The following is a 24,580-nucleotide window of genomic DNA, read 5'->3' on the forward strand; positions in this document are numbered from 1 at the left end:
TCGGGGGTAGAAGCAGTGTACACTTGTGTAAACAAACAGATGAGCTGAGAAGAAAAGTTAATTATTACATTAAAGTTTATTTGCTCCATTAAGCTGTCTCTATTATCCCAACCCATCCTGATCTTTCCTTGTTCTGAATTACTATAACACTCTATATAGCATATAATTTTTCCACATTAAGTGTTTTCCAATATAAAAGTAATACATGCTCATCGCAAAAAAAAAGGAGACTATAGGAAAACAGATTAGTGGTTAAGAACATAGACTAAAGAGTCAGACATGTGTCCTCACTCTCAATATTCACCACTTGAGTTAAGTTACTTAATTTATCTGTTTCCTCATCTATAAAATGCAAAACTCAACTCACAGAATTGTTGTAGATATAAAATTAGATATTGCAGGTAACTAGACCTTCAAAGAAAGTGCATAGATAGTTTGTACAAATTCTTCCAGAATGTGGTTGTAAACCCCAAATATAAAAAGGCAACAGTATAGCAAGAATTGAGTTTTGTAGATCTGGTGGGATCCAGTGTCACCAGCAGGTGCACCCCCTTAGGAGCCCTGGGGGCCAAGGAAAGCAGCACGCAGGCAGGCTGTAAGTGCTTCTTCTCAATGAGAAAGTCTAGCTTTTGAGAATTTCCTGTACCCTTGGCTAAATAAATCAGAAACTTAATCTAATTTTACAGTGAGTAGATGCATTCATATTTGTACATTTGTTTCGTTTTGGGAAGATATCTTCCTCAAAACCTGTAACTCACCTGAAATTTTGCAAATTTTATATGTAAAATGCTTATTACAATGCATGGCATATAGTAAGCACTCAATAAAATTATTGATTAATAATTATTATTATAAAAAGAAAAATTTAAATCTCCAATAATCTCACCTCTAAAAGAGAACTATGATTAATATTTTGGTATATGCAGGTTTCCTGACTTTTTTCCCTCTCTATAAGAATATATATATTTGGCATACTACTTTAAAAGTTGCTTTTCTACTTAAATATATAATTTTTTTCTTACAAATATATTTTAAAACAATTTTAATAACTGTACAATAGTACTTTATACAGATCTATTATAATTTAAATAATCCATAATTTATTTGATATTTAGATTATTACACACTTACATATGAAAATACATATTGATAATACATCTATATCATAAATAGCTCTATAGTGATTATCATCATACAAAAATCTTTTTGAGATGATTTCCTGGTTGTGGAATTACGATGTACACACTCTCCCACCAACAGCTGCACTGTTGTCAACATATTGCCATAAAATTTAACATTTTTAGTCACAATCTTGATTTGTTCTTAAACTTTCTTCCCTAAATCACTGCAAAATTCTTAAGGGGAGTGGCTGTCTTCTACTTCTTTTTATATCCCCCCTTTGTGTCAGAAAAGTGTCAGGCACAAAGAAAGATTTAAAATGAATTCTTACTTTAAAAAAGTATACTCATTTCGGCCTTCGATGGAGAGGGAAGTCAGCTAGAGGTGCTGTTGTATTCAGGAAAAAAACAATAACCTTGTTATTAAGTATTTTAACACAGGAAAAAGAGATAACTGTAATTTAGATTCATTCCAACCATAAAAAGCATTTAACATAAATATGTAGTGCTAAAATGACAGAATATTTATCTTAAGGTTTGACTCTTCACATTTTACTACACACCTACTCCCGAATTCAAAGGAGCCATCAAAGACGAGTGTAGAGTGGAATTAGATACCTCCTTATCGGAATAATTACCACTAAGGAAACTATAATAAAATGCACGAAAGGCAATAATAAAATAAAATCAAGATTAAAACACTTATGGTTTGGTGGAAAAGCCAAATACAACTCTAGCTTGGGGTCAAATTTTTGTTTAGAAAATTATTATTATTTTTTAATTTATTTTTTTTTTTGAGGAAGATTAGCTCTGAGCTAACTACTGTCAGTCCTCCTCTTTTTTGCTGAGGAAGCCTGTCCCTGAGCTAACATCCGTGCCCATCTTCCTCTACTTTATATGCGGGATGCCTACCACAGCATGGCGTGCCAAGTGGTGCCATGTCTGCAGCTGGGATCTGAACCAGCGAACCCCAGGCCGCTGAGAATAGGAACGTGCGAACTGAACTGCTGCGCCACCGGGCCAGCCCCTAAAAAATTATTTTTATACGTTAAACTGAAAAAAGAAAGAAAAGAGCTTGCCTGACATCCATATTCCAATACTCAGTACAGGCCCAATCATGCAAGATTTGATTAAATCTTCAGCATCTAAGGAAGATGAATGAAGGTTTTAATGGAGCCTTTAGGAAAAAAGCAAATGTAATCATTTGTTAGTAGTTGTCACTAATGAAGGAAGTATAGTACTTAGATTTTCCTTCTTCTTTGACAATGTTTGTTGCCAAAATCATTTTGTTTCATCATTCCATACCAGATTTTTAGTGCACATGCCATAGATACCAAAACTCTGACCTAACAAATAGTATGCAAAAGTATACAGATTGGCACTATTATGGGTTTAAAAATATTTTGTGCTTAACAATATAGTTATAAGGGGCTTTACAATTAGAAAATATCAATGAAGTATTTTAAAATCTAATTTATAACATTTAGGCAACAAAGTTAAAAATGCCTCAACAATTATGTTAGTTTAAGTACACAGTTCAAATTGGGTAATTTCTTAAAATCATTATATAACAGGTTAGTTCACAATTTAATAAATCAAGATTAAAATGTTCCAATTTGATTAGATAAATGTTGAATTATGGAAAGGACAAGAAGTTACTTTTTTATACTATTTAAACACAATTCTTTATGGTTCTAATGATAATTTTCCATAATGACTGAATAAAAGAATCCAAAGACTTTCAAGTATTCATGGGAGACATACAAATGGAAAAATGATTTCTATACGAGCTCAATGTAATGATACAATCTGGGCTTGATTTCTAAAACGACAATTGAGGCCCCTTTTCTTTTTAGCTGTAAACAACTTGCTGTATGACATGTAACGCAACACCATATTTTGGGAAATTTCAAACATTCATAATCCACAGGAAAAATACTCAACACTCCTACACTATTTTTTTTAAGCCTACAATAGTGCAGTCTTTCAGCTACAAAGCCAGAAGCATTATAAAACCAGTACTTTTCCACTAGAGTTGCTTGTGGGGCGGGGAAGGGGATGTTCAGCCCTGCAAACGTTAGGGTCTAAAATAAGATCATTGCAAGGAGTTACTACAACACTCGCACTGCCAGCACTGTCATGGCAACAATGAACTAGCTAGGCAAATGCTCTTTTAACATTCAAAGCTAATCTTGAGTCTATTAGTCATGGAAATATACCAAATTTTCTTTTAAGCAGTTCACTAAAGAAATCATCTTACTTGGTAATCTCTTAGTGTAAAGATAAGCCTTTTAGACATCATATTTCCAAGATCACAATCCAGAGCCTCCTTGCTGAAATTTATAATGACAACATAATGAAAATTACATGCCACAGTGAAACATGAAGATTCAGCAGGGTTCAAATGCAATCTCAAGATGGGTCAGGGTTTAAAAAAGAATTTCATATGCAATTTAATAACATCTGAGAATGTGGTTTCCCCTAGAAACACCAAAGTTTTACATTTCATCCTAAAGGAAAAATAATTTGGAAAAGAAAGTAATATATATTTTCACCGTTATGAACCTTACATTAAATTTTTATTCAGATAATATAGTATAATGGTGAAAAGCATGGACTCTGGAGTCCCATGGCCGGGGTGTGAAACCTGGCTCCTCCTCCTACCAGCTGTGATACCTTGGGCAAGTTATTTAACCTATCTGGGCTTTGACATTTCCTGATGCATAAAACGGGGATAATAATTACTCTCACAGGTTTATGTGAAGATTGAATGAATTAATATATGAAAAGACTTAAGAACCAGGCTTTGCATACAGAATGCCTATTCTTACTACATTCAAAAGTAGAAGTGTACAAAACTAGAACGATTAAGAGACTGCTGAAGATGACTTAAGATAACTTGGTCCCAATGCCACAACAGATTATAAGGAGGACAGGCACGGGAGCTCAGGAGGAATGCAAAGACTCCTGCCACATGCAAATAAGCAAATTCAAGAAATCAAACATGGTACAAAATCTCTCCAAGCCCTGTTACCTCTTCTGTAGTATCTTTTTGGTAATGTAATCTTTGCTTAGTTATTTTGTTCTTAATCATATCAAGCAGTCTAGGCTGGGCCAGTTACCTGGCAGGAGTGAAAGGACTGATTTGGGGTCTTTCTGCTTAAGATGTCAGGCTCCCGCTGAAGGAAGCAGAGTAGGAACATTGATAGCGCAGCTCTAATCTCCTCAGTAGACCTTCAAGGCAAGTGGTCTCTGCAGTAGATAATTCGCCTAAAGTATCACACGTGAACCAACCAGGCACAGAAAATTCAGTTGCTTACTGACAACACTGGCAAACAAGCCATCACTTGTTTTCCTATATTATGTGTCCTTGAAGATGTATTTGAAAGTCAAATGTTCATAGGTAGAATAATAGACTAACATGTTGTCAAGGGAGGAATCCAGTTCCTGGAGAGCTAAAACAATATTTATAAAGTCCTTAATTTGGTTCCCAGAGGTGCTATTTCCTCTAGGGTGCTATTCCCTAGGGTCAGGGAACCTGGAAAGTAGGTGAAACTTTCCCAGTTGCCCAAAGAATTGGGGGAGTGTAAAGGGCATATTGTGCCAGAGGGCTCAACTTCCATCTCCTCTCCCCCATCGCACTGTGGGGGCCAAATAGAATACTAATAGTTAACATTCAATGAGTGCTTACTGCGTTCCAGTAAGCACTACACGTTAGCTCATTTAATCCTCACAACTCTGCGAAGGAAGTGAGGAGGTTATGTAACTGGCCCACAGTCATAGAGTTTGTTATGTAACTTGCCCAAGGTCATAGAGTTTGGCAGAACGGCACTGAAAGCCAGGTCTGACTAACTCCAAAGCCCATGATGTTGACCATTATCCTCTAGTGCTGTCCAGGTACTGAAGCACAGGCCTCTCCATGGGCACCTGACCACCTGGATGACACATGCTGCTGCCTGCCTGCGACCCTTCCCTGCTGGTAGCACACTGACATATCAGAATGGTGTTGGACTCCAAGGAGGAGATGGATGCTGCAGATCTGCCATCAACCCTGGGGCAAACCTCTGGGCAAGTCCAATACTTGTCCTGGGGCAGTGGGTGGTTGGAAGCATCCAATGATAAAGTTGGACATCAGCATTAATCAGCTAATTTATTAAAATTTAGTGTACAAAAGGCATTTAGGGGTGTTAATATATGTAGAGACAAAGTGTGGGCTGTATGAAAGTAACATAAAAATTCTAAACTCTAGGGGGTTGGCCCTGTGGCAGAGTGGTTAAGTTTGCACGTTCCGCTTCAGTGGTCCAGGGTTTCACCGGTTTGGCTCCTGGGTGCGGACATGGCACCACTCATCAGGCCATGCTGAGGTGGCATCCCACAACCCACAACTAGAAAAAAATATGCAACTATGTACTGGAGGGATTTGGGGAGAAAAAGCAGGAAAAAAAAGGTCGGCAACAGTTGTTTGGTCAGGTGCCAATCTTTAAAAAAAAAATGCTAAAAGACCTAGATCAAGTTCTTCTTCATCATCATCATCGTCAACGTTTATTGAGCACTGACTATGTACCAGGCCCTCTTCTACATGGTTTACGTGTTCATTTAATTCTCAAAACTACCCTGTGAGATTGGTATTATTATTATCCTCATTTTACAGATAAGTAAACAGCTTCAAAGAGTTTATTCATAGTGAAATCTGTGCAGTACATTGACATTTACAAAATGCTTTACCAATATGATCTCCTTTAATTTTTATGATCACATCACAAGGTAGATAGTAAAATTATGTCAATTCACAGATGAGGAAACTGAGACTACAGAGGTTAATTTATTCATGAGCATATGGCTGGTAAAGAAAATACAAGATCTTTAAGCCATTTTGAGGTAATATTTCTGTCAATGTGAGACTGTATATTTAAAATAGATGGTTAGAAAATAAAATAAATCAAGAAAAAGAAAATACAAGCTTCTTCTTTTGTTTTTTAAGTAGAATCATTATTAAAGTTAAGTGAAACAGCCTTTTCTTTGACATGTCAGAAGATAGATAAGCAGAATGTTTCACATATACTAGGTACACAACAAGTATCTAATGAATGAAATGAGAAGAAATAATTCACTAGGTTCAATGGTAAATCTATCTTGTCTCAATAAAATTTCAATTCTTATACTCAGAACCTGTCATCAACAAAACTGAATAAACATCATATTTTATAATTTAAGTCTGCCAATGTTTACACTACCTGTTAGATGAAAAAGTAGACACACCTTAATCTGGTGAGGTGTAATCACTATCAACGACTTTAAGAGATCTTATTTTGTGAGAAAACCTGTCTCGCCATCATTTAAATCACTTTTCACTTTTGAAAGCCTTCTCTAAATATGTCCTTCAGTACCACTGAACATATCACTCTACTACTATTTTGCAAGGCTTGGTCTTTATCACATGATCGGAAGAATTTCTTGCTGTGTTTAGGCTATGAATAGCATTTGAAAAATTACTCAGTTATAATTATAGACAGCTAACACCTGCCAACTTGCTAGAAAATGAAATCATGTAAAATTTAAAGACGAGAGTGCAATGCTTGTCAAACACTGAAGTATCAAAACAGTAAACGTTCAATTTTAATAGGGAAAACTAAGATTCTAGTTAGATTTTACTGAAGATTACACATAGAATTGACAAATTATCCTAGCTAACTTTTAAGAGGCATATATATTTATTAGCTTGTCAATTTAAACAAGTTAAAACACTAAATGAATACTATTTATTTAATGAATATGTATATATGAAAGCTGATTTGGGTAAAATAACTCACAAAACTCACATCATAATTTTATTTCCCTTTAGTATGGTTTAAAAACTTAGGAAGTTGTTTTAAGGCAATTTTATAATATAAGCAATAATTTATAAATCTATGAAGACCTTTCCCTTTTTGAATTAAAAATAGGGTAAGATTAAAATAAAATATAAAACTACAACTATCTCATTTTTCTATGGTAATTCCATATTTCATTGCAATCTAATCAGATTTTTCTATAAATAATTATATGAAAGAGATTAGAACATGAGACGACAGATAATTCTTGTGTTGCAAAATTCCACAAGTTTTTCTTATAAATTGAAACATGTCACAAACTGTGACAGTCTACTAGTAACACACAGACTTTTAACAATAAAAATGCCAACTGGGAAAATCCAATAAATGGTGCTAATTGTTATCCCACAAAAACTCCCTAAGCATTTCCAGTGAGAAACCATTTTTTTAAAACAAGTATGCTTTCAAAGACATTTTTCTACACACAAACATTACAGTAAATGTATCTTTTCGACACTAGTTTAACTTGGTGCAGTAACCAAAAGGAAAAACAGCAAAGATGAAATAACGTTCCCATAGTGTGACTATCTAGCTGAGGTTTTCACACTTAAATTTCCAGTCTGCCCTATGCCCCTAGCAATAGCATCATCAAAGAGTCTGAAGAACCTTCAGATGTCCCTGAGTATACTGTGCCAGCATAATTAAAATACTAGGTAACTTCATCAAGGTCAATTAAGGTCTTTCTCACTTAATGTAACAAATGTGATCTAGAAAAGCTGAGTCAAAATAAATCCTATTTTCCATTGACTTCCAGTGAAAAAGTAGATATTTTACCATGGTGTGAAAAAAATGACTGATTTGAGGAATTGTGACAAAGAAGAGATTAAAACTGGTGGCAAAGCTTGCTTGGTACTGATGTACTCCTCGCAGTACTTTCTTCCTTCTATGCATTTTAAGCACTGCCTCCCCCTCCCCCAGCATCTCCCCTGTCCTTCCTACAAATTCTAAAAATTTTCCCATGTCTATGGTTCCTCCAGTCCATGTTAATTTGCTTCCACATAAACATTGCCTGTTTTTAAATATGAAAATTCTTTATGATTAAGACATAACACCAAACAAGGAATTATTGTATCAAAATCTTAAGTAACTAATAATCCCTCATTATACCCAAGATTCCATGGCTACTTTCTGTAAGGTGAAAGTTTCAACAAATCTTTAAGTGGGCTGTTTGAGTTATTAATTTATTATCTATTCAAATGGTTAAAAGATATCCTGCAAATGTCTAATGGCTTACCAAAAAGAAAATAAATATAACTCTAAAACAAAGAGACAGCATATCTACTTTCTAATTCTTTTACTCATGAATGAACTGTATAGCACTTTAAGGGTACAAAATACTAAAGATGAGAAAATAATTCTAATTAAGCTAAACTATTGTTTCAGAGAGTTCTCCGTGATATCATGAATAATCCATGACCTTAAACCAAAATCTAATAAGCAAGTGTTTAACATCCCATTTTCCTACAAAACATTACATCCCATTTATAAACAAAACAATAACTACATTAGAGAAATATTTTAAACATTCATCATCCTGGGTTTTTTTCATGCTAGAGACCATTTAGGGGCACTGAAACAGTAATAAAATATCCAAAATTTGAAAACTTAAAAGAGTATCCTTGTTAGCTTTAATCTTTCAGAAAAGTCAGAACAAAGGAATAGGCCAGGATGTACCTGTATATTATAAAGAGGACACTGAGGGTAGATAGTGCAGATATGACTCATCCTGTTGGCCAGTGGGTAAAAAAAAGACAGGTTCTTTATTTTGACTTCAAACCACTTAGGAAAAAAAATGTTAAAGATTTGCCTTCAGTTTCTTCATATTCTCCATCCAAAGAAGTGCAGACAACCTGAAGGTAAACAGTATTCTCCTCTGAGCTCGAAAGCAAGGAAAGAAAGTGGTCAAAGATAGGAATGAGGAAGCACTGAGTAGAGAAGTAAGCCAGGAGGTTTTCTGAGGGAAAGGGACCGAGTTCTCAGTGCACTGATAAAATAAGAAAGGCCAGAAAATAGTGGCTGTGGAGAGAGAAGTCTAGTGTAAGTCCTGAAAGAGGACTGTCATAGTTGCTGTGATACCCAAGAGTCAGCAGTGAATGTTTGAGACGCCTTATCTTAATCTTTTGGCTTGGACTAGACACGGCAGTAAAAAAGAAATCAAAACAAAACAATTATTTAAAAAGGCCATATCTGTTTCTAGACTGTCCGCAATCTGTTATATTTTACAGCATCATTATAAATTAATTATCTTTCTAATCTAATAGAATCTAAATTATAACTAGACCAAAGCAATATATTATTTTGGCTGTAACAGCAGTTTTAAAGGCAGCCTCTAATTAAACCTGCCTTTTGTCCCTCTTCTTCCTCACCAAGAGAAATTCTTTGTTCAAATGATGGGGCTCTCCTGGCTCCTAGGGGGTGAATATGGATTAGTCCAAATCAAAAACAGAAACGCCCAATTTCCTTGCCAATGACTGGCTTAGAAAAGGGTATGTGACCCAACCCTAGCCAATGGAAACTGAGAGGAAGTCTGTTGGAGGGTCTCTGGGTAAAGCTTTTCTTCCTTGATAGACACATGGGAAGAAACTCTTTTCTTCTTAGCTGCAGATGGCCATGACTGCACATGGTGCCTGGAATGCTGTAGCAACCTTGCAACCGTGAGTGAAGACAGCACTTGCTATGCTGAGGAAAGGAGAAAAAGAAAGATGGAAGGCAAAAAGGTAATGTAGTTTGGCTAACGAACAATCAATCAAGCTTGAAACAGCCCAACTTCCAGACTTATTATGCGAAATAATAAACCTCTTATTGTTAAACCTACAAACCTATATATTACTCAATTGGATACCAACTGGATACTCCAACTGCAACTGTAACAACCGTAACTGTGCACCATACCCAACAGCTAAAGTTTCATTTCTCCCTGGGGGTAACAATCACTTCACTAAATGAAAGCCTTGTCCACTCCACTAAACAAAGATAAACAGTACTTTGTAACTTGGTCTAAATTTTCTATCTTAAGCCAAATTACTTTCAGACAGTGTTAATTGCTGGCAAGCTTATAAGAAAATTTAACAGTTTTCCTTTTTCACATTTGAAATGAAAATGACGAAATGACCATTCTTGGAAAAGTACTTGGCTATTTTGGATACTCCTTATAATCTTTCAATGTATATACACACACTCAGATTTTTCCCCTTATCTACATGCATTGTAAATACTATAGTTCACTAGTGGACTATATTAGTATATTGAGCCAGTGTTAATACTTCTGTTCCTTTGTTTAGGGAATCAAGCACATCAAAAAGGTATTATGGGGTTGAAAAAACCCAGCATAAATAAAGCCTCCTATGAGAATAGAAGATCTTCCTCAAAAGCAAGGAACAAATCTTATGGATGTTCCAGTTGAAAGTACAGTGCCTCGCACAGAATAGTTCTCAAAAATGTGTTGAACAGATTTAAGTATGTTGACGTGAAATCAATAAATGAGAACAGGAATACAAACAGAGAATGCTATCTTTCAATGTGCCAACTTTTACAGGTTTAGCCGTTTTGAGTTGAGTCCATTCTACCACTGCCCCAACATCTCTCCCTTTATGACTACAGTCCCCTGAACTGACTTACAGGAATTAGGGGCCTCCAGGAACAGGTGCAGAAATTACAAACACAGTTCAGCTTTTGCCGCTTTACTAATGAATAAGAGAAAGCATTACGGAGTGCTACCTTTGAATTAGTTGGTTTCCCATGTGAGGCTGATGCTTCAGTGTGAGCAGTGAGGCTGGAGTGGTAAGTGGAAGCCAGATGATGCTGGACAATACGTAACATTCTTAAGAAGTTTAAATTCTATCCGATTCTAAAGGATTTTAGGCAGAGGAGTAATATGGTCAGATTTTCACTTTAGATAAATGGCTCTGCAGTTACGTGGAGGATGGATATAAAGGTGGAGGATGGGTTAAGTCTGGAGACCTAAGAGATAACAACAGCAGAAGTAAAACTGTGGTAGCAGGGGCAGCTATTCCTTTAGGAGCTATTTCTAATCGTATGTGTCATGGGTAACTTAATCTCAACATGTCTAAAACAGAACTCATCATTCTCCCTAAACTGACCCTCTGCCACTCTTCTATCTCAGGAAATGACTGAACTATTCACCAAGCAGTTCAAGCCATAAACTTCAGAGCCATCCTTCATTTTACTTCCCTCATCTCTTACTTCCAATTAAATATTATATCCTCTTGTTTTTACCTCCTAGCTATCTCCCAAACCCATTCACTTTTTTCCACTATTCTACTCCACCACCATTTTTGCTTTGGACTAGTGGAACAACCTCCTAACTGATATGGCACATCCACTCTTAACCCCTGAAATCCATTCTCCACATTGCTTCCAAAGTGATCCTTCTAACACACCATCAACCATGTCACTATCTTGCTCAAAACCCCTTAGTGGCTTCCCATTGCTCCTAGGATAAAGTCCACAACTCTTAACATGACCTACAAGATCCTCTATTATCTTGCTCCTGCCCAAAAACAGTGAGAATCCCTAACATTACTGAGTGTTTCTTATGTGCTGGGCACTATGCTATGCTTTGCAAGCATTGTTTCATTTTATTCTCATTGGGAGGCAGGAACCATTAGCAACTTCCTCATTTTGCAGATGAAGAACTAAGTCAAGGAGAGATTATGTAATTTATCTAAGGTTGTAGAGCTAAGAAAGTATTGAGCCAGGTCTGATTCCAGAGCACGTGCTTAAGCTTTCACACTCCCCTCAAACTGCATGCTCCAACCACACTGCATTACTGTCTGTTCTAGGAATATGTGAAGACCTCGCTGTGAGGTCTTCACATATTCTGTTCCCGATGTCCCCCTCACAAATCTCATTTTTCCCTAGATAATATTCATTCATTTATCAAGTCTCTGCTAAAATGCCATCTCTTCAGGGAAGTCTTCCCTTACTATCTAAAATGACATTGTTTGTTTACTTCTTTATGGGTTTTTCTCCCTTCAGCAGAATGTCAGAATTGTTCACCACTAGCTCTCAGTTCTTAGAATGGCATTCACTAGGGGTTCAACAAACATTTGTTGAATGAAGACATGAATGAATGAAGTGGGAGTGGAAGCTCCCCAATCTAGTAACTTCATCTATTCAAACTGATAAGAAACAAAAAGAAGTCAAATATAAATTTATTCATCCACTGGATATTTTGCAGCTTCCAACTCCCAGCCAATACCCTTGAGAACTTACAGCCCTCCTGTGGGAGACAGACACATAAACATACGATTATAGCACAATATAAGAAAAGTGCCTGTTGAAATTGTGGCAGGAATAAAGTGCAAAAGATGCAGAGGTGAAAAAAAGAGTAGAAACCTACAGGAAACCCTTATGGTAGAGGAGATTCTTCAATCCTTTTGTAGGATGAATGAGTCTTGAAATATGTATCACGTAGTCCATGTATTTCACTTATGAAAGGTGAGAGGAACATCCACTACATACTGGGGCACTTTAAATCTCATTTAATTCTCATAACAGCTCTAAGTTATTCTTCCCATTTTATAGATGTGGAAATCCAAGCTAAGACAGGTCAAGTAACTTGTTTGTCCAGGGTTATGCAGTACATTAATGAAGGGGTAGAATTTGATCCCAGGTCTGTCTGACCCCAGTACTCATTTACTTACCATTATATTACAGTCCTTTGACCCTGTACTCCCCAGAGCTTAATTACTTCTTTTTCCAATATAACTTTTAACAGAATTGGTTATCTGGTTTCCCATTCCAGCACAAAGCAGCAGCAAAATGAAAGCTTCAGAAAAAGACCAAAGCAAAGTATACTGACAGCAAGGGAGGGAACAGAAAAACTATAAAAATTGAACACAAAAATTTAAAAAACATGGATCATATAGTCCTATATACTCCACCCTTAGCTATAAAACAGTACTTAATGTGCATAATGATGACCCATTGCGGAAAAAACGTAGTAGTCACTACAGTCTAAGGGAGAGGGAACCTTTGATGCTTAAAAGGGTAAACTTCAGGTATCTAGGAAATATATTCCTCTCTGGTAACTTTGGATAAATGAATTGTAACGACTGTTCCCAAAGTGTTTGTGAGAAGAAATATCCCAAGATCATAAACAGAATCTTCATACACGATTATTTTTCCACTGCTTTAAACTAAATTCAAGCCAGCATAGAAAAACTGTCAATCTTAACTTTCATAGATACCCAAGGAAATTACAAATTTTAAAAACTTCTCATACTATGACTTTGAACAACACATGTGGATTGAATAATTTAGAGTGACAGGTAATAAAGAATGTTACTGAGCATTCTTAAGATGTAAAAACCACCTTTCCCTAAAAAAAAAAACCAACCAATAAGTCTTCTAATAAAACAGGATAAACTGATTATGTACAAAACAGGAGGAAAACTAGAATATTTTTAATCTGTTGCACTTAACAATTTCAATAGGTATATATGTGAAAAAGAAAAGCAGCACACAACTTAGGCAAACACAGAGCAAGCTGGTTGAGTAATTTACCATAAAAGTTTTTCTACCATACACTCTACCTAGGTTCAACTTTTAAATCTGAAGATGTCAGCTCTTTTATAACACGGGCTTTTATTATGGAAGTCTTTTGTTGAAAAAAGAAAGGTTGCACTTAGAGAACAGACCCTGGTGTTTTGTTGTGTTTTGTTTTGTTTTGAAGAACAAGAGAAAATTGTTTCACCAATTATCTTGAAAAAGCTGACTAGGAAACATATAATATCCTTTATCATTTTAGAGGCTTTAAAATGTGAAACTTTTCACACAGAACACTGTTTGTAACAATGTGAAAAGTATACTGGCTACACTTTCCAACAACATGTAAAAATGAATATAAGAAAAGCAAGTCTTTATTTGCAATTAACTGTAACTTTCACATGTCTTTCCAGGAGGGATGCAGTCTCTGCTAAAACTCTAAAAAGACAATACTTACTTACTTATATTTGAAAATTGCTGTTACCTTAGTTCATCTTGTACAATTTTGACCCCAAACTTGATGTTTTACAGAACACGCTAAATTTAAGATGTAGAGTGAATTCATAATAACAGTTCATATAATAACCGATTAGAAGTAAATACAAAGTGAATAACCGCAAGTGAAATTTCACTATACTAGACATATAGTTGTGATTATAAAGCTCTTCCTTACCTGGACGCTCTTCAAAATAAACTCACTTTTCTCTCTCACATCTTTAAAGGGACACCTCTTAGAAAGCATAAGCAAGTGAGCAAGAAGCTTATTCAACCCATCCAAAGAAACAGCATTTGAAAGCCCGTCTGATGGACGACAAGGTGTCTCTTTCATCGAACGAAGATACTCGGTTTTTCTCAAAATGATTTGCCTAATGTTTTCCAGGGCTGTCTCTCTAATTGTTGAATCTCTACTGCACAGTCCATCCCATCTCACTTCATTCTCTCCTTCAGCCATGACAATTGGAGATTTTTCTTTGCAGCCTTCAGTTACCTATCAGCATGTCCCCAAAAGCACTTTGTTTTTTTAAAATGAGAAATGTAAGAATAAAATCAGAGAAATCGAATCGTCATGAAAACACACGTCTGGGTGACATTTGGAACCATAAATGTCTTTTATATTGATGGCTTTCAACTGGTCTACAAGGGGCAGTCTTCTGGTTGGAGACCGGAAAAAAAAAAAAGTTGGAAAGTTGAAACCTTACAGCGCTGGCTTTGCTGGACAGGCAGTCCTCGGGGAAGTGCTCTCCTCCGTCTCGCGGGGTCAGCGGATATCCTCACGTTGTGGAGCTGTCAAATCCGTGCTCTGCCCAAAAAGGCTGGTAACAGTTGAACGTCCTCCAGCCATTCGGGTTTTTTTGTCTGTGCAGCCACCGTGCTCGGGGGAGCGTTCCCACCCCGCCCCTCCTCCGGCACCAGTCCCCGCCCTCCGCCGCTCCTCCCTGCGCCTCGGCGGCCGGCCGGGCGCTGGCTGTGGAGGCTCGCCGAGCCCGGGCTCCCTGGCCGCCGCGGCCGGAGACCAGGCGCTCCTGGTGCGTGGCAGCCTCTGGCAGCCGCTGTCTTGGCGGCGGGGTTGGAGGAAAGCGTCTCTGGTCCCGCCGATTCCGGAGCCCCGGGCAGACGCTGCTTCTTTTCCAGTCCCTGCGTCCTCGCCCACCGCCCGCTAAACCAGACGGGCACAGGGCAGCCTCGCAATCCCTGAGCGCGGGGCTGGGCCGCGGAGCTGGCGGAGCCGCAGGGCCCAGGCGCAGAGCCCGCCCCTTCGCCCGGCCCCATCGGTGGGGCTTGGCCCAGAGGGCGGGAGCAGGGAGGGGAGATGGGGTCCTTACCCCCCCCCAGTCCCTCCCCTTTCTCCGCCCGGCACAAACCAGGAGCCGCCCCTGCCCCTGCGCCCTCTTCCCCGCCCAGGCAGACGCAACCCGCAGAGGCAAAGCCATTGGAAAAGGCCCCGCCCTCCGGCGGGCTACCTCCAGACCCCAAGTCCGCGCGCGGCCGCTAACCGAAGCCGGCTGCCACGCATGCGTGACGGCGGGCACGGCGCATGCGTCTTAAGAGGCAGTTTGCGCCTGGGGGCGTTTTCCGTACCTTGATGTTTGGGTTGTCCAGAGTGGAGAAGGGGGAAGAAAAGTAAGGAGGAGTTGAGGTACGGTCTACTGAAACTGTCACAAACAAGAGAAGCACAGCAAGGGAAGAGGACACAGATGCACTCCTGGGAGAAACTAAATCTCAATTTAAGATTAGCCTAAAAATAGCGTCTCTTTACTATGCCAAACTCCAGATTTAAGAAGGCAGGGCGTCCTCGCATCGACTTCTGGGAAATGTAGTTTTGATGCTGCCGGCGCGTTCTGTTTGCGACAGAAACTACAGCCCCCAGGAGCCACTGCGACGGTGCCTGTGGCGGCCTGCCGAGCCAACGGTTAGCTCAGACGGAGATTGACTGAGAGCGTCGGCTTGGTGAGCACTGTAGGCTTGGCTGCCGCTTTTCCTTTGACAGGATTTTTCCTTCCAACATTTCCTCTGAGATTTTGGAGACGAAGTCATCTAGGGCTGCCCTCCTTAGTCTAGGGACTTTTTCCAGTAATCTGCGTGGGAAGGACTAGTGCGGGTGCCCAAGCCCGAGGGCGCTTTGAGGCGAGGAGTTGGGAATGGTCGGGATGGTGCGGGTCGGAGGGAGCGGCGGAAGGCCAGGCAAGAGGGATGCTGTGGCCCGTTGTCCACGCTGCTGCGTTTGCTTCCGCCCTTTGAAGTGAGCTGGTGCGGCCTGGGTTAGGAATTCCTGTGCAACTGCACCTTCGTTTGCCATTGCATGGAGCTGTTCTGTGCTTTATTTGTTCAGTCAAATGAAATCCCAAGCGGGGCTTTGAAAGCGAGTTGTCAGATCCATTTGTATGAGACTAAAGGGAAAAGAGTCCTCAGTATTCCTAAATAGGAATTTTTGCAGGCTTTAAGGCTAACTATTGAAAAAAGACCTATAAAAATCTCCGAAACTTAGTATATTTAAAAGATTCAACCATTTGTTTACGAATTACTGTTTGTTTTTAACAAGTCATTCCTCTTGAGAAAAGTTGAGGTGGGAAAGGCCGTCGGTGGACTGATTTTAATTTTTCACATTGCAGAATAGATGTGTTTCTGAAAATTTAGCCTCTTTAGGTACTGAGAATACAACAGTGAAAAAGACAGCTCCTATCTAGAGAAACGAATGGTTAAACATACAGTTACAGTATTGTGATATAACTGGGGTGGCTGGAAAGAAGATCACTTAGCCCAGTCTTGGAAAGTCAGGGAAATCTTCAAACCAGAGAAAGAGAGGGCCGGAAGAACAGCATATAGTGAGGCCCAGAAGTGAGAGAAAGAGAGTACTTTCAAGACACTGTGATAAGCCGAATCATCTATATTTTGGGAGCGGTATCTTTTTGTGTACTGATGTACTTTGAAGGCGCACAGAGACAGGTACTGTGAATTTTCCAGATAGTTCCTGAAAGTGGCCTTTCCTTTAATAGATGTATAGTTTCAATGAATTGGTCTAATTTGGAAAGCCTCGCTACATTCTAATGCTACTGGTTTAAATCAGAATTTAAGAAATGAGAACTTCTTATGAGTGTGACTTCAAAAAACAAACAAAAAAGCCATTCCTTTTTTTTTTTTTTTCTCATTTTTGGGCTCATCTTCCTTTGTCCAACCCACAAAGTCCAGGTTCCCTTTTTACTGCGTAGTTGAATATGATCTCATCCATACTCATGGTTTCACCACCACATATGACTCTTAAATGTATGGCTCCATCCTGCTTTATTTACCTTTCAGTGTTCATATATCCATCTCCTTGATGTTTCTTCTTGGATATCTCAAAAGCACCTCAAACTCCACATGCCTAAAACCAAATGCCCGATTATCTCCTGTGAATCTGATTCTTTTCCACTGTTCCCTATTTCAGTTAAGGACATACCACCTACTTGTGAAATTTGAGATCTGAACATTATTCTTTATTTCCTCCTGTCCTTCATACCTATATAGTCAAGTTATTACCAAGTCCTGTCAATCTTATCTCTCAAATATCCCTCAAATCCATCCTTTTCCCTCGTCTATGTAGGTGCAATCTTTTCCAAACTGCAGTAGTCTCTTGCCAAGACCATTGCAATAGTGATTTTTCATTCTGGCCTTTCTCCAGTAGTTCTCCACACAGCAGTTAGAATCATCTTTTCAAAATGCAAGTCTGATCAGATTTTGTCTTAAAACCATTCAGTGGCATTCTGCTGCTTTTAAAGGCAAAACTTCATGAAGCCTAATGTTATTTGGTCCCTTTCCACTTATCCAGCCTCACTTAATCTACCACTCTCCACCTGTCTCTGCTTCAGCCATACAGATCTTTCTTGTCACTGGTTCTCATATTGCCTTTCATCCATCATTCACTCAACAGATATCTGTTGATTACCTACTGTATAACAGGACATTGAGGGTATACCACCGAGCACAATATACGAAAGTCCCTACTCTCATAGAGCTTGCATTTTACTAAGGAGAGGTAGACAACACATATGTAACATATACAGAAAATGAAGGCAAATGCAGTGGATAAAAATAAGAACCCACTGGGAAGGGGAATGGGAAGTGCCAGGTTGTGGGGGGCAAGGTTCACTTTTAAATAAGGTGGTCAAAGAAGATCTAATCAAGAAGGGAACATTTGAGGGATCTGTATTGGAGGAGAAGTAAGCCATGTAGATGCCTGGAGGAAGAACGTTCACATGAAGGAAACAGCCACTGCAAAGGCCTGTGGGCAGGAGCAGAAGGCTCCGGGCCTTCATGTTTGAGAAATAGCAGTGTGGCTGAGGCACAATGATCTTGTGCAGGAGGGGAGAATAACATGAGGTCACAAAGGAAGGAAGTCATGTAGATGATTGAAAGGACTTTGACTGTTTTTTTTGTGAGGAAGATTGGCCCTGAGTTAACATCTGTTGCCAATCTCCCTCTTTTTCCTTGAGGAAGATTGCTGCTGAGCTAACATCTGTGCCAATCTTCTTCTAGTTTATGTGGGAAGCTGCCAGAGTGTGGCTTGAGCGGTGCTAGGTCCGCGCCCAGGATCCGAACCTGTGAACCCTTGGCTGCCTAAGTGGAGCGTGTGAACTCAACCACTATGTCACTGGGCCAGCCCCAGGACTTTGACTTTTTTGATTGAGATAAGAAGCCATTGGAGGTTTTTGAGCAGATGAGTTGCATGATCTGACTTTTTTAAATGATTACTTCTTTTCAGTTGTGTTGAGCATAGACCAAGGGGAAGCAAGGGTAGAAGCAGAGATACTAGTTAGGAAGCTAATGTAACAATCCAGGTGAGAGATGATAGTGGTAACTTGGACCAGGGTGATAACAATGGGGGCAGTGGGAAGAGGCCAGAGTCTGGATATATTATGATAGTAGAGCCAACAGGTTTTGCTGACAGATTGGATATGAGGTATGAGAGTATAAGAGTCAAGAATGACTCCAAAGTTGTTAGTCTGAGCAACTAGAAGGAAGGAATTGCCATTTAATACCATGGGAAAGTCTCCAGATTTGTATATGGGGGTTAGATGAGAAAGCAGGTTTAGTTTGGCCATGTTAAGTTTAAGATGCCTCTAAGACATTTGAGTAGAGGTATGGTGTAGGCAGTTGGTTAAATGAGTCTGGAGATGAGGGGAAAGATCTGGCTGTAGATATAACTTTGGATTTCATGGTAGTGTTTTGGTAACAGTTAAAGCCTGAGAATAGTTGGTGTCACATAAAGAGGCACTCTGTGGAGTTTGGATCAATTTGGAGCTATCTGCAAAGGTGACTGTGCTGGTGCGGCCAGTAAACAGAGAGGAAAACCCACAGATTGTGGCGTCCTAGAAGCCAAGTGAAAGTGGTTAAGGAGGAAGGAGTGCTAAGTTATGTCAAATGCTGCTCTGGGTCAAGTGAGATGAGGGTTGCTGATTGACTAACACATTTAGCAATGTGGAGGTCATTGAGGATTTTGAGAGCAGTTTTGGTGGAGTAAAGGATGTAAAAGCCAGATAGATGTTTTATTTAAGAGAGAATGGGAGAAGTGGAGACAGTGAGTATGTATGCAGCACCTCTGGTACTGTTTTCTTTGTCCAGACTGTTCTAGCCTGTCTTTGACTCTACCTGTAGAATTTAGCTTAAATATCTCTCTGATTAAATGCCCCTATTATAAGTAGACGTTTATCATACCATATGCCTTTACTTGCGAATAGTTACCAATGTAGTTTTACAGTTGTCTGTGTAATAATTTTGTTAAAGTGTGTCTGCTTCTAAAGCTTAAGCTCACAAGAGCAGTGACTGTGCCGAGTTTTGCTCATCATTCCCAGCTCTGAGCAGAGTGCCTGGCATCTAGTATGAACTTAATAAATGTTTGATGAGTGAATGAGTAAATGGAAGAAAAATGTAGGGTCACCGAATTTTCAAAGGTATTGCATGTTTACCTATTATTTGCAAAAACACAAGATAATGGATGAAAGAAGGTACTTTATAATGAAAACATTTTAGAAAATTAGTCTTAAAAGAGAGCAAAACTTTCATTGTTGGTGAATTGTGGTGTTCACCCACATGAAATAGGAGTTGCTAATATTTTTACTATGTTTCTGCATACCTCATCCTGCTACAGGATAGTAGGGTATATATATGTAGAGTATATAGAGAGGAGTTGCTGCTTATGAATAGTGCTCTGGTCAAGGAAAAAGCTAACTGGCTTGTCTCCAAGAGACCTTCATTATGAAATTCATTGATGAATTTACTGTGAAAAACCAGAGCTCGTAAGTCGTGTGGGCTTAGAAACACAATCTTGCTAAGTGCACCGGAGTTTGTGAGATTTGGAGATTTGTATATGTCCGTATGAGTGATACTCACAGGTGACTAATAAATTTATCAGGATGCCAATTTGTTAATGTTCTTTGAGATATTTGCCAAGTAGATAGCATACATACTGATTCTCTGACCAAGGGGTTTTCTCTGTAGGAAAATTACATGAGAAATCAGCAGGTTGGTTAGGAGCTTGAAATCAGAACAAAGGAAATTACATGTATGTTGTGGTCACTTAATAGCATTAAGCTATGAGAACTTCTGGATTAATTGCCTCCAATTTTTGCCTCTGTTAGTTGCTTTTTCTCTTTTTCCATTCCTGACCAACTCTTCTTTTAGATGAAAACGTTCTTTCTTTAAATATGTAAGAACATTTATATTGCAGCCTGGTCTCTTGTCTTAGAGCCATTCTGTCTCTATAAGCTAACTTGCATATATCTACTCTGGTCCATTGTATACTGATTTATAGTTTAGTCCTCAGAGAGTAATCTTATTTGCAAGTTTTCCTAGGCCCTACATATCATATGGGAGTACATTGATCTTGAGCTCAGCAATGAGGTCTGAGCTAGAGATATATATTTGGAAACTATCACCCTATCAGAATATTTTGTTTTATTTTGCTTTTCAGCTACCAAATCTTAAGTGCTTACTATGATTCAGGCAATCTGTTAAATGCTTTGCATGTGTATTATTTTATCCTTACATAGCTAAAAAAAAAAAGGAAGAATTCCTCCAAAGCTTACTCTTAACCACTATGTTAGCATTATATTATAACCATGGGAGCAAATACGATTGGTTATGGAGAGGATGCAGGATAAGAAAAGAGCCTGGGTAGTCTGAAACTAACCAGAGAAGGAAGAGAATAACCAGGAGGTGGGAAACCAAGGGATTTGAAAATTTCAAGGAATGACTAGTCAATATGCAGAATGCTACCAACATGTCTAGAAGACTAACGTTTCTAGATGGATGGGCAATTAGTAGTCCCTGTTACACTACAATGTATGCTTCTGTCATATATTCCCATAGTAATATTGAATTACTGTGCTGTATTGAGATAAAGATTGATGGACTTGACATGGCCTGTAGGGTAAACCATGCTGCTCTCTGAGGTTAGGAGAGTTTCTCTTAAAGGGCTGGCATTTCTCTTATTTAACCTCTACCAAAAAGGTAGGTTCCAGATCAGGAAACTACAACTTGGATAAAAGGATTTAAGTAAGTGGGGATGGGTAACTCTGAATCTCTCTGGGCTTCTCTTTCTTAGGTTTAGTCTTTAAGGAGGGGATTTGGTACGCATGGATTCTTGCGTGGTAGGTGCTAAAGTAGAACTCACCAGTTGAAGGTAGATTAGGAACTGGGATAGAATGGGGCCTAAAAGCCACAGGGAGAAAATCCTAACTTTTAAGATTCACTACCTGCTTTCCTTTTGGTGTCTGTGCTTTCTTCCCCTTTATTTTTCTCTAGCCTTGGTAAAGTCTTATTTAAATATTATAACTTTATCTTTGCTGTGTCAAGACACATAAGGGAAAGAGTCATATAATCATAGATCTAACTAGGCAAGAGCATTAGAAGGAGAGCGGCATCCTTCTCCCAGTGAGGCTGGTGAAAAGGGGAAGTGATAATGAGATCTCCAAAGGGAAAATGAATATTGAGGACAAGAATTGGAACTCATGGATTTAACTCATAAGTTGTCTTTCTGCGTGTGGTGTTTCTTTCTCCACTGTCAACCTCAGAGGATCTGGGTTTTATTTATTAAAGAAAGCAATGCAGTTTTCCTATCGAAAGTTCGTCAGTAACATTGTTCATTGCGCTTGCAGGGAATGGAGGGATGGAAGCCAGACATTTGTATTCATTTGTTCAGTATTTATTAAAAACCTACTATAGACATGCTCTGTGATTGGCACTAAGTTTACAGCAGCATACTTAAGAAGCTGCCCTTAAGAACTCCCCTTAAGAAGCATACAGTCTCCATGGAATGTAGACCATTCTTTGAAGAAGCTTGGCTGAACAATGAGGGATGGAGATAGGGTAGTAGCTCAAGGTCTCTGTGAGAGAGAATGAGGGAAGGGTGACGTTTTAGGAGGTAGAATCAACAGGATTTAGTGACTGTTTGGATAAGGGAGCTAAAGAAAATGCCTGGGGTGACTACTATCCAGGTGGTGAAGAGTAACTCCTTCCGTTAATCAGATTAGGGAATATTCTAGGAAACCAGTCTTGGGGTGGAAAGATACTGAGTCCAGGTTTGGACTTGTTAATCATCTTGTTTGAGGGACTTATGAGTCATTCAGGTGAACAATACCCAGTACTGCTTCTGAACAGCTTCTGTACATCAAACCCTAACTGTTGTTGTAAGATGTAGCTATAGATTCAAATAGAAGAGCATGGACCTTGGAGTCACAGAATCTTGGGTTTGAATCCCACTCTACTTCTTACCTAGCAGTGTGAATTTGGCCAATTGTTTAGTCCCACTAACTTTGGATGTGAACGTGAGATAGCCTTATCTTCTTACCTGTAAAAGGAGGATAATACCTACCTTCCCAGGACTGCTGTGAAGATTTAATGAGTTATAGTTTTTAGATTAGCATCTGGCATGTGTTGGCACTCAAGAAACAGTGCTTTTTTAAATGAGCATCTTTATGTAAAATATTTGTCCTTCAATTTAAGGTTAATGAAATATTTATAAAGTTCTCTATAGTTGAACTGAAGTGCTATTTTGTGTAATCCCATTATTGTTGGCATTCTCTAAGACTTTATAATGAGATACTTGAATTATATTTCATTTTTTCATTTTTACCTAATTTACAAATTAGTTTTAATAATATTTTGCATTTTAAGCTTCTTAATTGAAGAAAGTTACCATAAGTAGAAATATGGCAATTATGATTTTTCTCGTGAAACAGCCGCATAAGAGATTATATTTCTGAGCAAGGACTCTGTGTGCAGCTTTGTTGCAGAAATTATTGAAAACACCATATTTCATTGGTAACATATCTATATTATATAAAAAGTTTAAAGAATGTCTAGTTTAGGAAAATATAATTGCCGATCACATGAAATTTTATTTAATGTGATAGAGTTTTACACTGTTTAATTCAGAGTTCTTATTTTCATAATGTCTGCCTTATTTTTGTTGCAACAAATAAAGTAAATAGATGTTATAGAATTTAGAACAACTTCTTTAGGTCAGTAAATTTTCACAAGTACATTTTAGAAGACTGTTTGGGAAACAGGATTGCTCATGGCTGAAAACAGATAGAGATGTTTTGCTAACTTTGGAGAGGAGCCTTCAGCATAGCATTTCCTGAGACCATTGACTTTGGAGTTAAACCTTCAAATCTGTGCCTCTGCTGTTTACCTTAAACAGATTGCTAACCTTTCTAAAACCCCATTTTCTTCATCTAGAAAATACAGTACATCTTTTTTTGTTATATTTCCATTGTTATATTTCTGATCTTTGCATATACCAAATTTAGGATCCTTGGGTATGCGGTTTTCTCTATTTCACAATGCTTATACCTGAGATTTTCACATGGCTGCCTTTCTCACTGTGTTGGACTCATCTCAAAATCCGTATCCTCAAAGAGGTCTTACCTGACCATTCTAGCTAAAGCAGACCACCTTTTATCCTTTCTAATCTTCTTCACAGCAGTTCAGTCATCCACTCAAACATACTTGTTTGTTTGTTTCATGCTTATCGTGTGTTCTTCCACATGAGAATATGAGCTCCTTGAGAGCAAGGACTCTGTCTTGTTTACCACCGTACTCCCAGTGCCTCAAACAGTGATTCACATGTTGTAGATGCTCCCCAAATACTGGACCCACTGGCTGACCACCTACCTCATAGTCTTCTTAAAACAAGACCATAAAATAATGTATGTAAAGCACTTAAGTGCTTGGCACCGTTTCTTCTGTGTGTTTGTTTTCCTATGCCCCATCTAATTGTAAAAAGTTTTGAGACATCTCATATAGTTTAAATCACTTGCCCCAAAACACATAGTTAGCATATGGCGGAGCCAGAACTGGAAACCATGCCTATCTGCCTCCTGACAGAGCTCGGTGTTCTTAACTTCTTTACAGTGCTCTGTCGCATCCCTCAGAAAGAGGGGCTATGCGGAAAATGGGAGCTGGGAGCTGTTAGTGCAGTAGCTTTTTTTCTCATTACAGATTTTTTTGGGGAGGGATTACCAAGTATAGAGCTCAAATCCCAAGTTAGAGCTCAAATGTTCATTCTTTTGCCTTCCCTGAAGAAAGGCTTTCTGCTTTCTT

The 24,580-nt window shown here is 38.6% G+C and overlaps 2 protein-coding genes and 1 long non-coding RNA gene across 52 annotated transcripts in view; 2 read left to right on the top strand and 1 right to left on the bottom strand.

Moving 5' to 3' along the window:
* The window catches only part of SESN1 (sestrin 1), a 105,617-nt gene extending 90,128 nt beyond the window's left edge, over positions 1 to 15,489 (bottom strand). Inside the window, exon 1 of one of the 2 annotated variants that reach the window (XR_011422592.1) lies at positions 14,172 to 15,241. Coding sequence is in view for 1 of the 2 variants with exons in the window: in XM_001503992.7 (XP_001504042.1) it covers positions 14,172 to 14,450 (279 nt within the window). In the remaining variant the exon portion in view is untranslated. Of the gene's footprint in view, positions 1 to 14,171 lie in introns of both variants that reach the window. The other variant, XM_001503992.7, reaches the window with a different exon arrangement.
* On the top strand, positions 8,704 to 10,407 carry LOC138915999 (uncharacterized). The gene is made up of 3 exons (XR_011422609.1): positions 8,704 to 8,844; positions 9,587 to 9,705; positions 10,270 to 10,407. It is a non-coding gene; the product is annotated as an uncharacterized lncRNA (long non-coding RNA).
* The window catches only part of CEP57L1 (centrosomal protein 57 like 1), a 73,183-nt gene continuing 64,089 nt past the window's right edge, over positions 15,487 to 24,580 (top strand). For 12 of the 49 annotated variants that reach the window (XM_070225378.1, XM_070225385.1, XM_070225376.1 and 9 more), the window contains exon 1: positions 15,866 to 15,946. Coding sequence is in view for 2 of the 49 variants with exons in the window: in XM_023650888.2 (XP_023506656.2) it covers positions 16,916 to 16,942 (27 nt within the window). In the remaining 47 variants the exon portion in view is untranslated. Of the gene's footprint in view, positions 16,943 to 24,580 lie in introns of all 49 variants that reach the window. The other 37 variants (XR_011422607.1, XR_011422604.1, XR_011422598.1 and 34 more) reach the window with 16 other exon arrangements.

The sequence above is a fragment of the Equus caballus genome, chromosome 10 (genome assembly GCF_041296265.1).
Source record: "Equus caballus isolate H_3958 breed thoroughbred chromosome 10, TB-T2T, whole genome shotgun sequence".
In the NCBI taxonomy this organism is placed as follows: domain Eukaryota; kingdom Metazoa; phylum Chordata; class Mammalia; order Perissodactyla; family Equidae; genus Equus; species Equus caballus.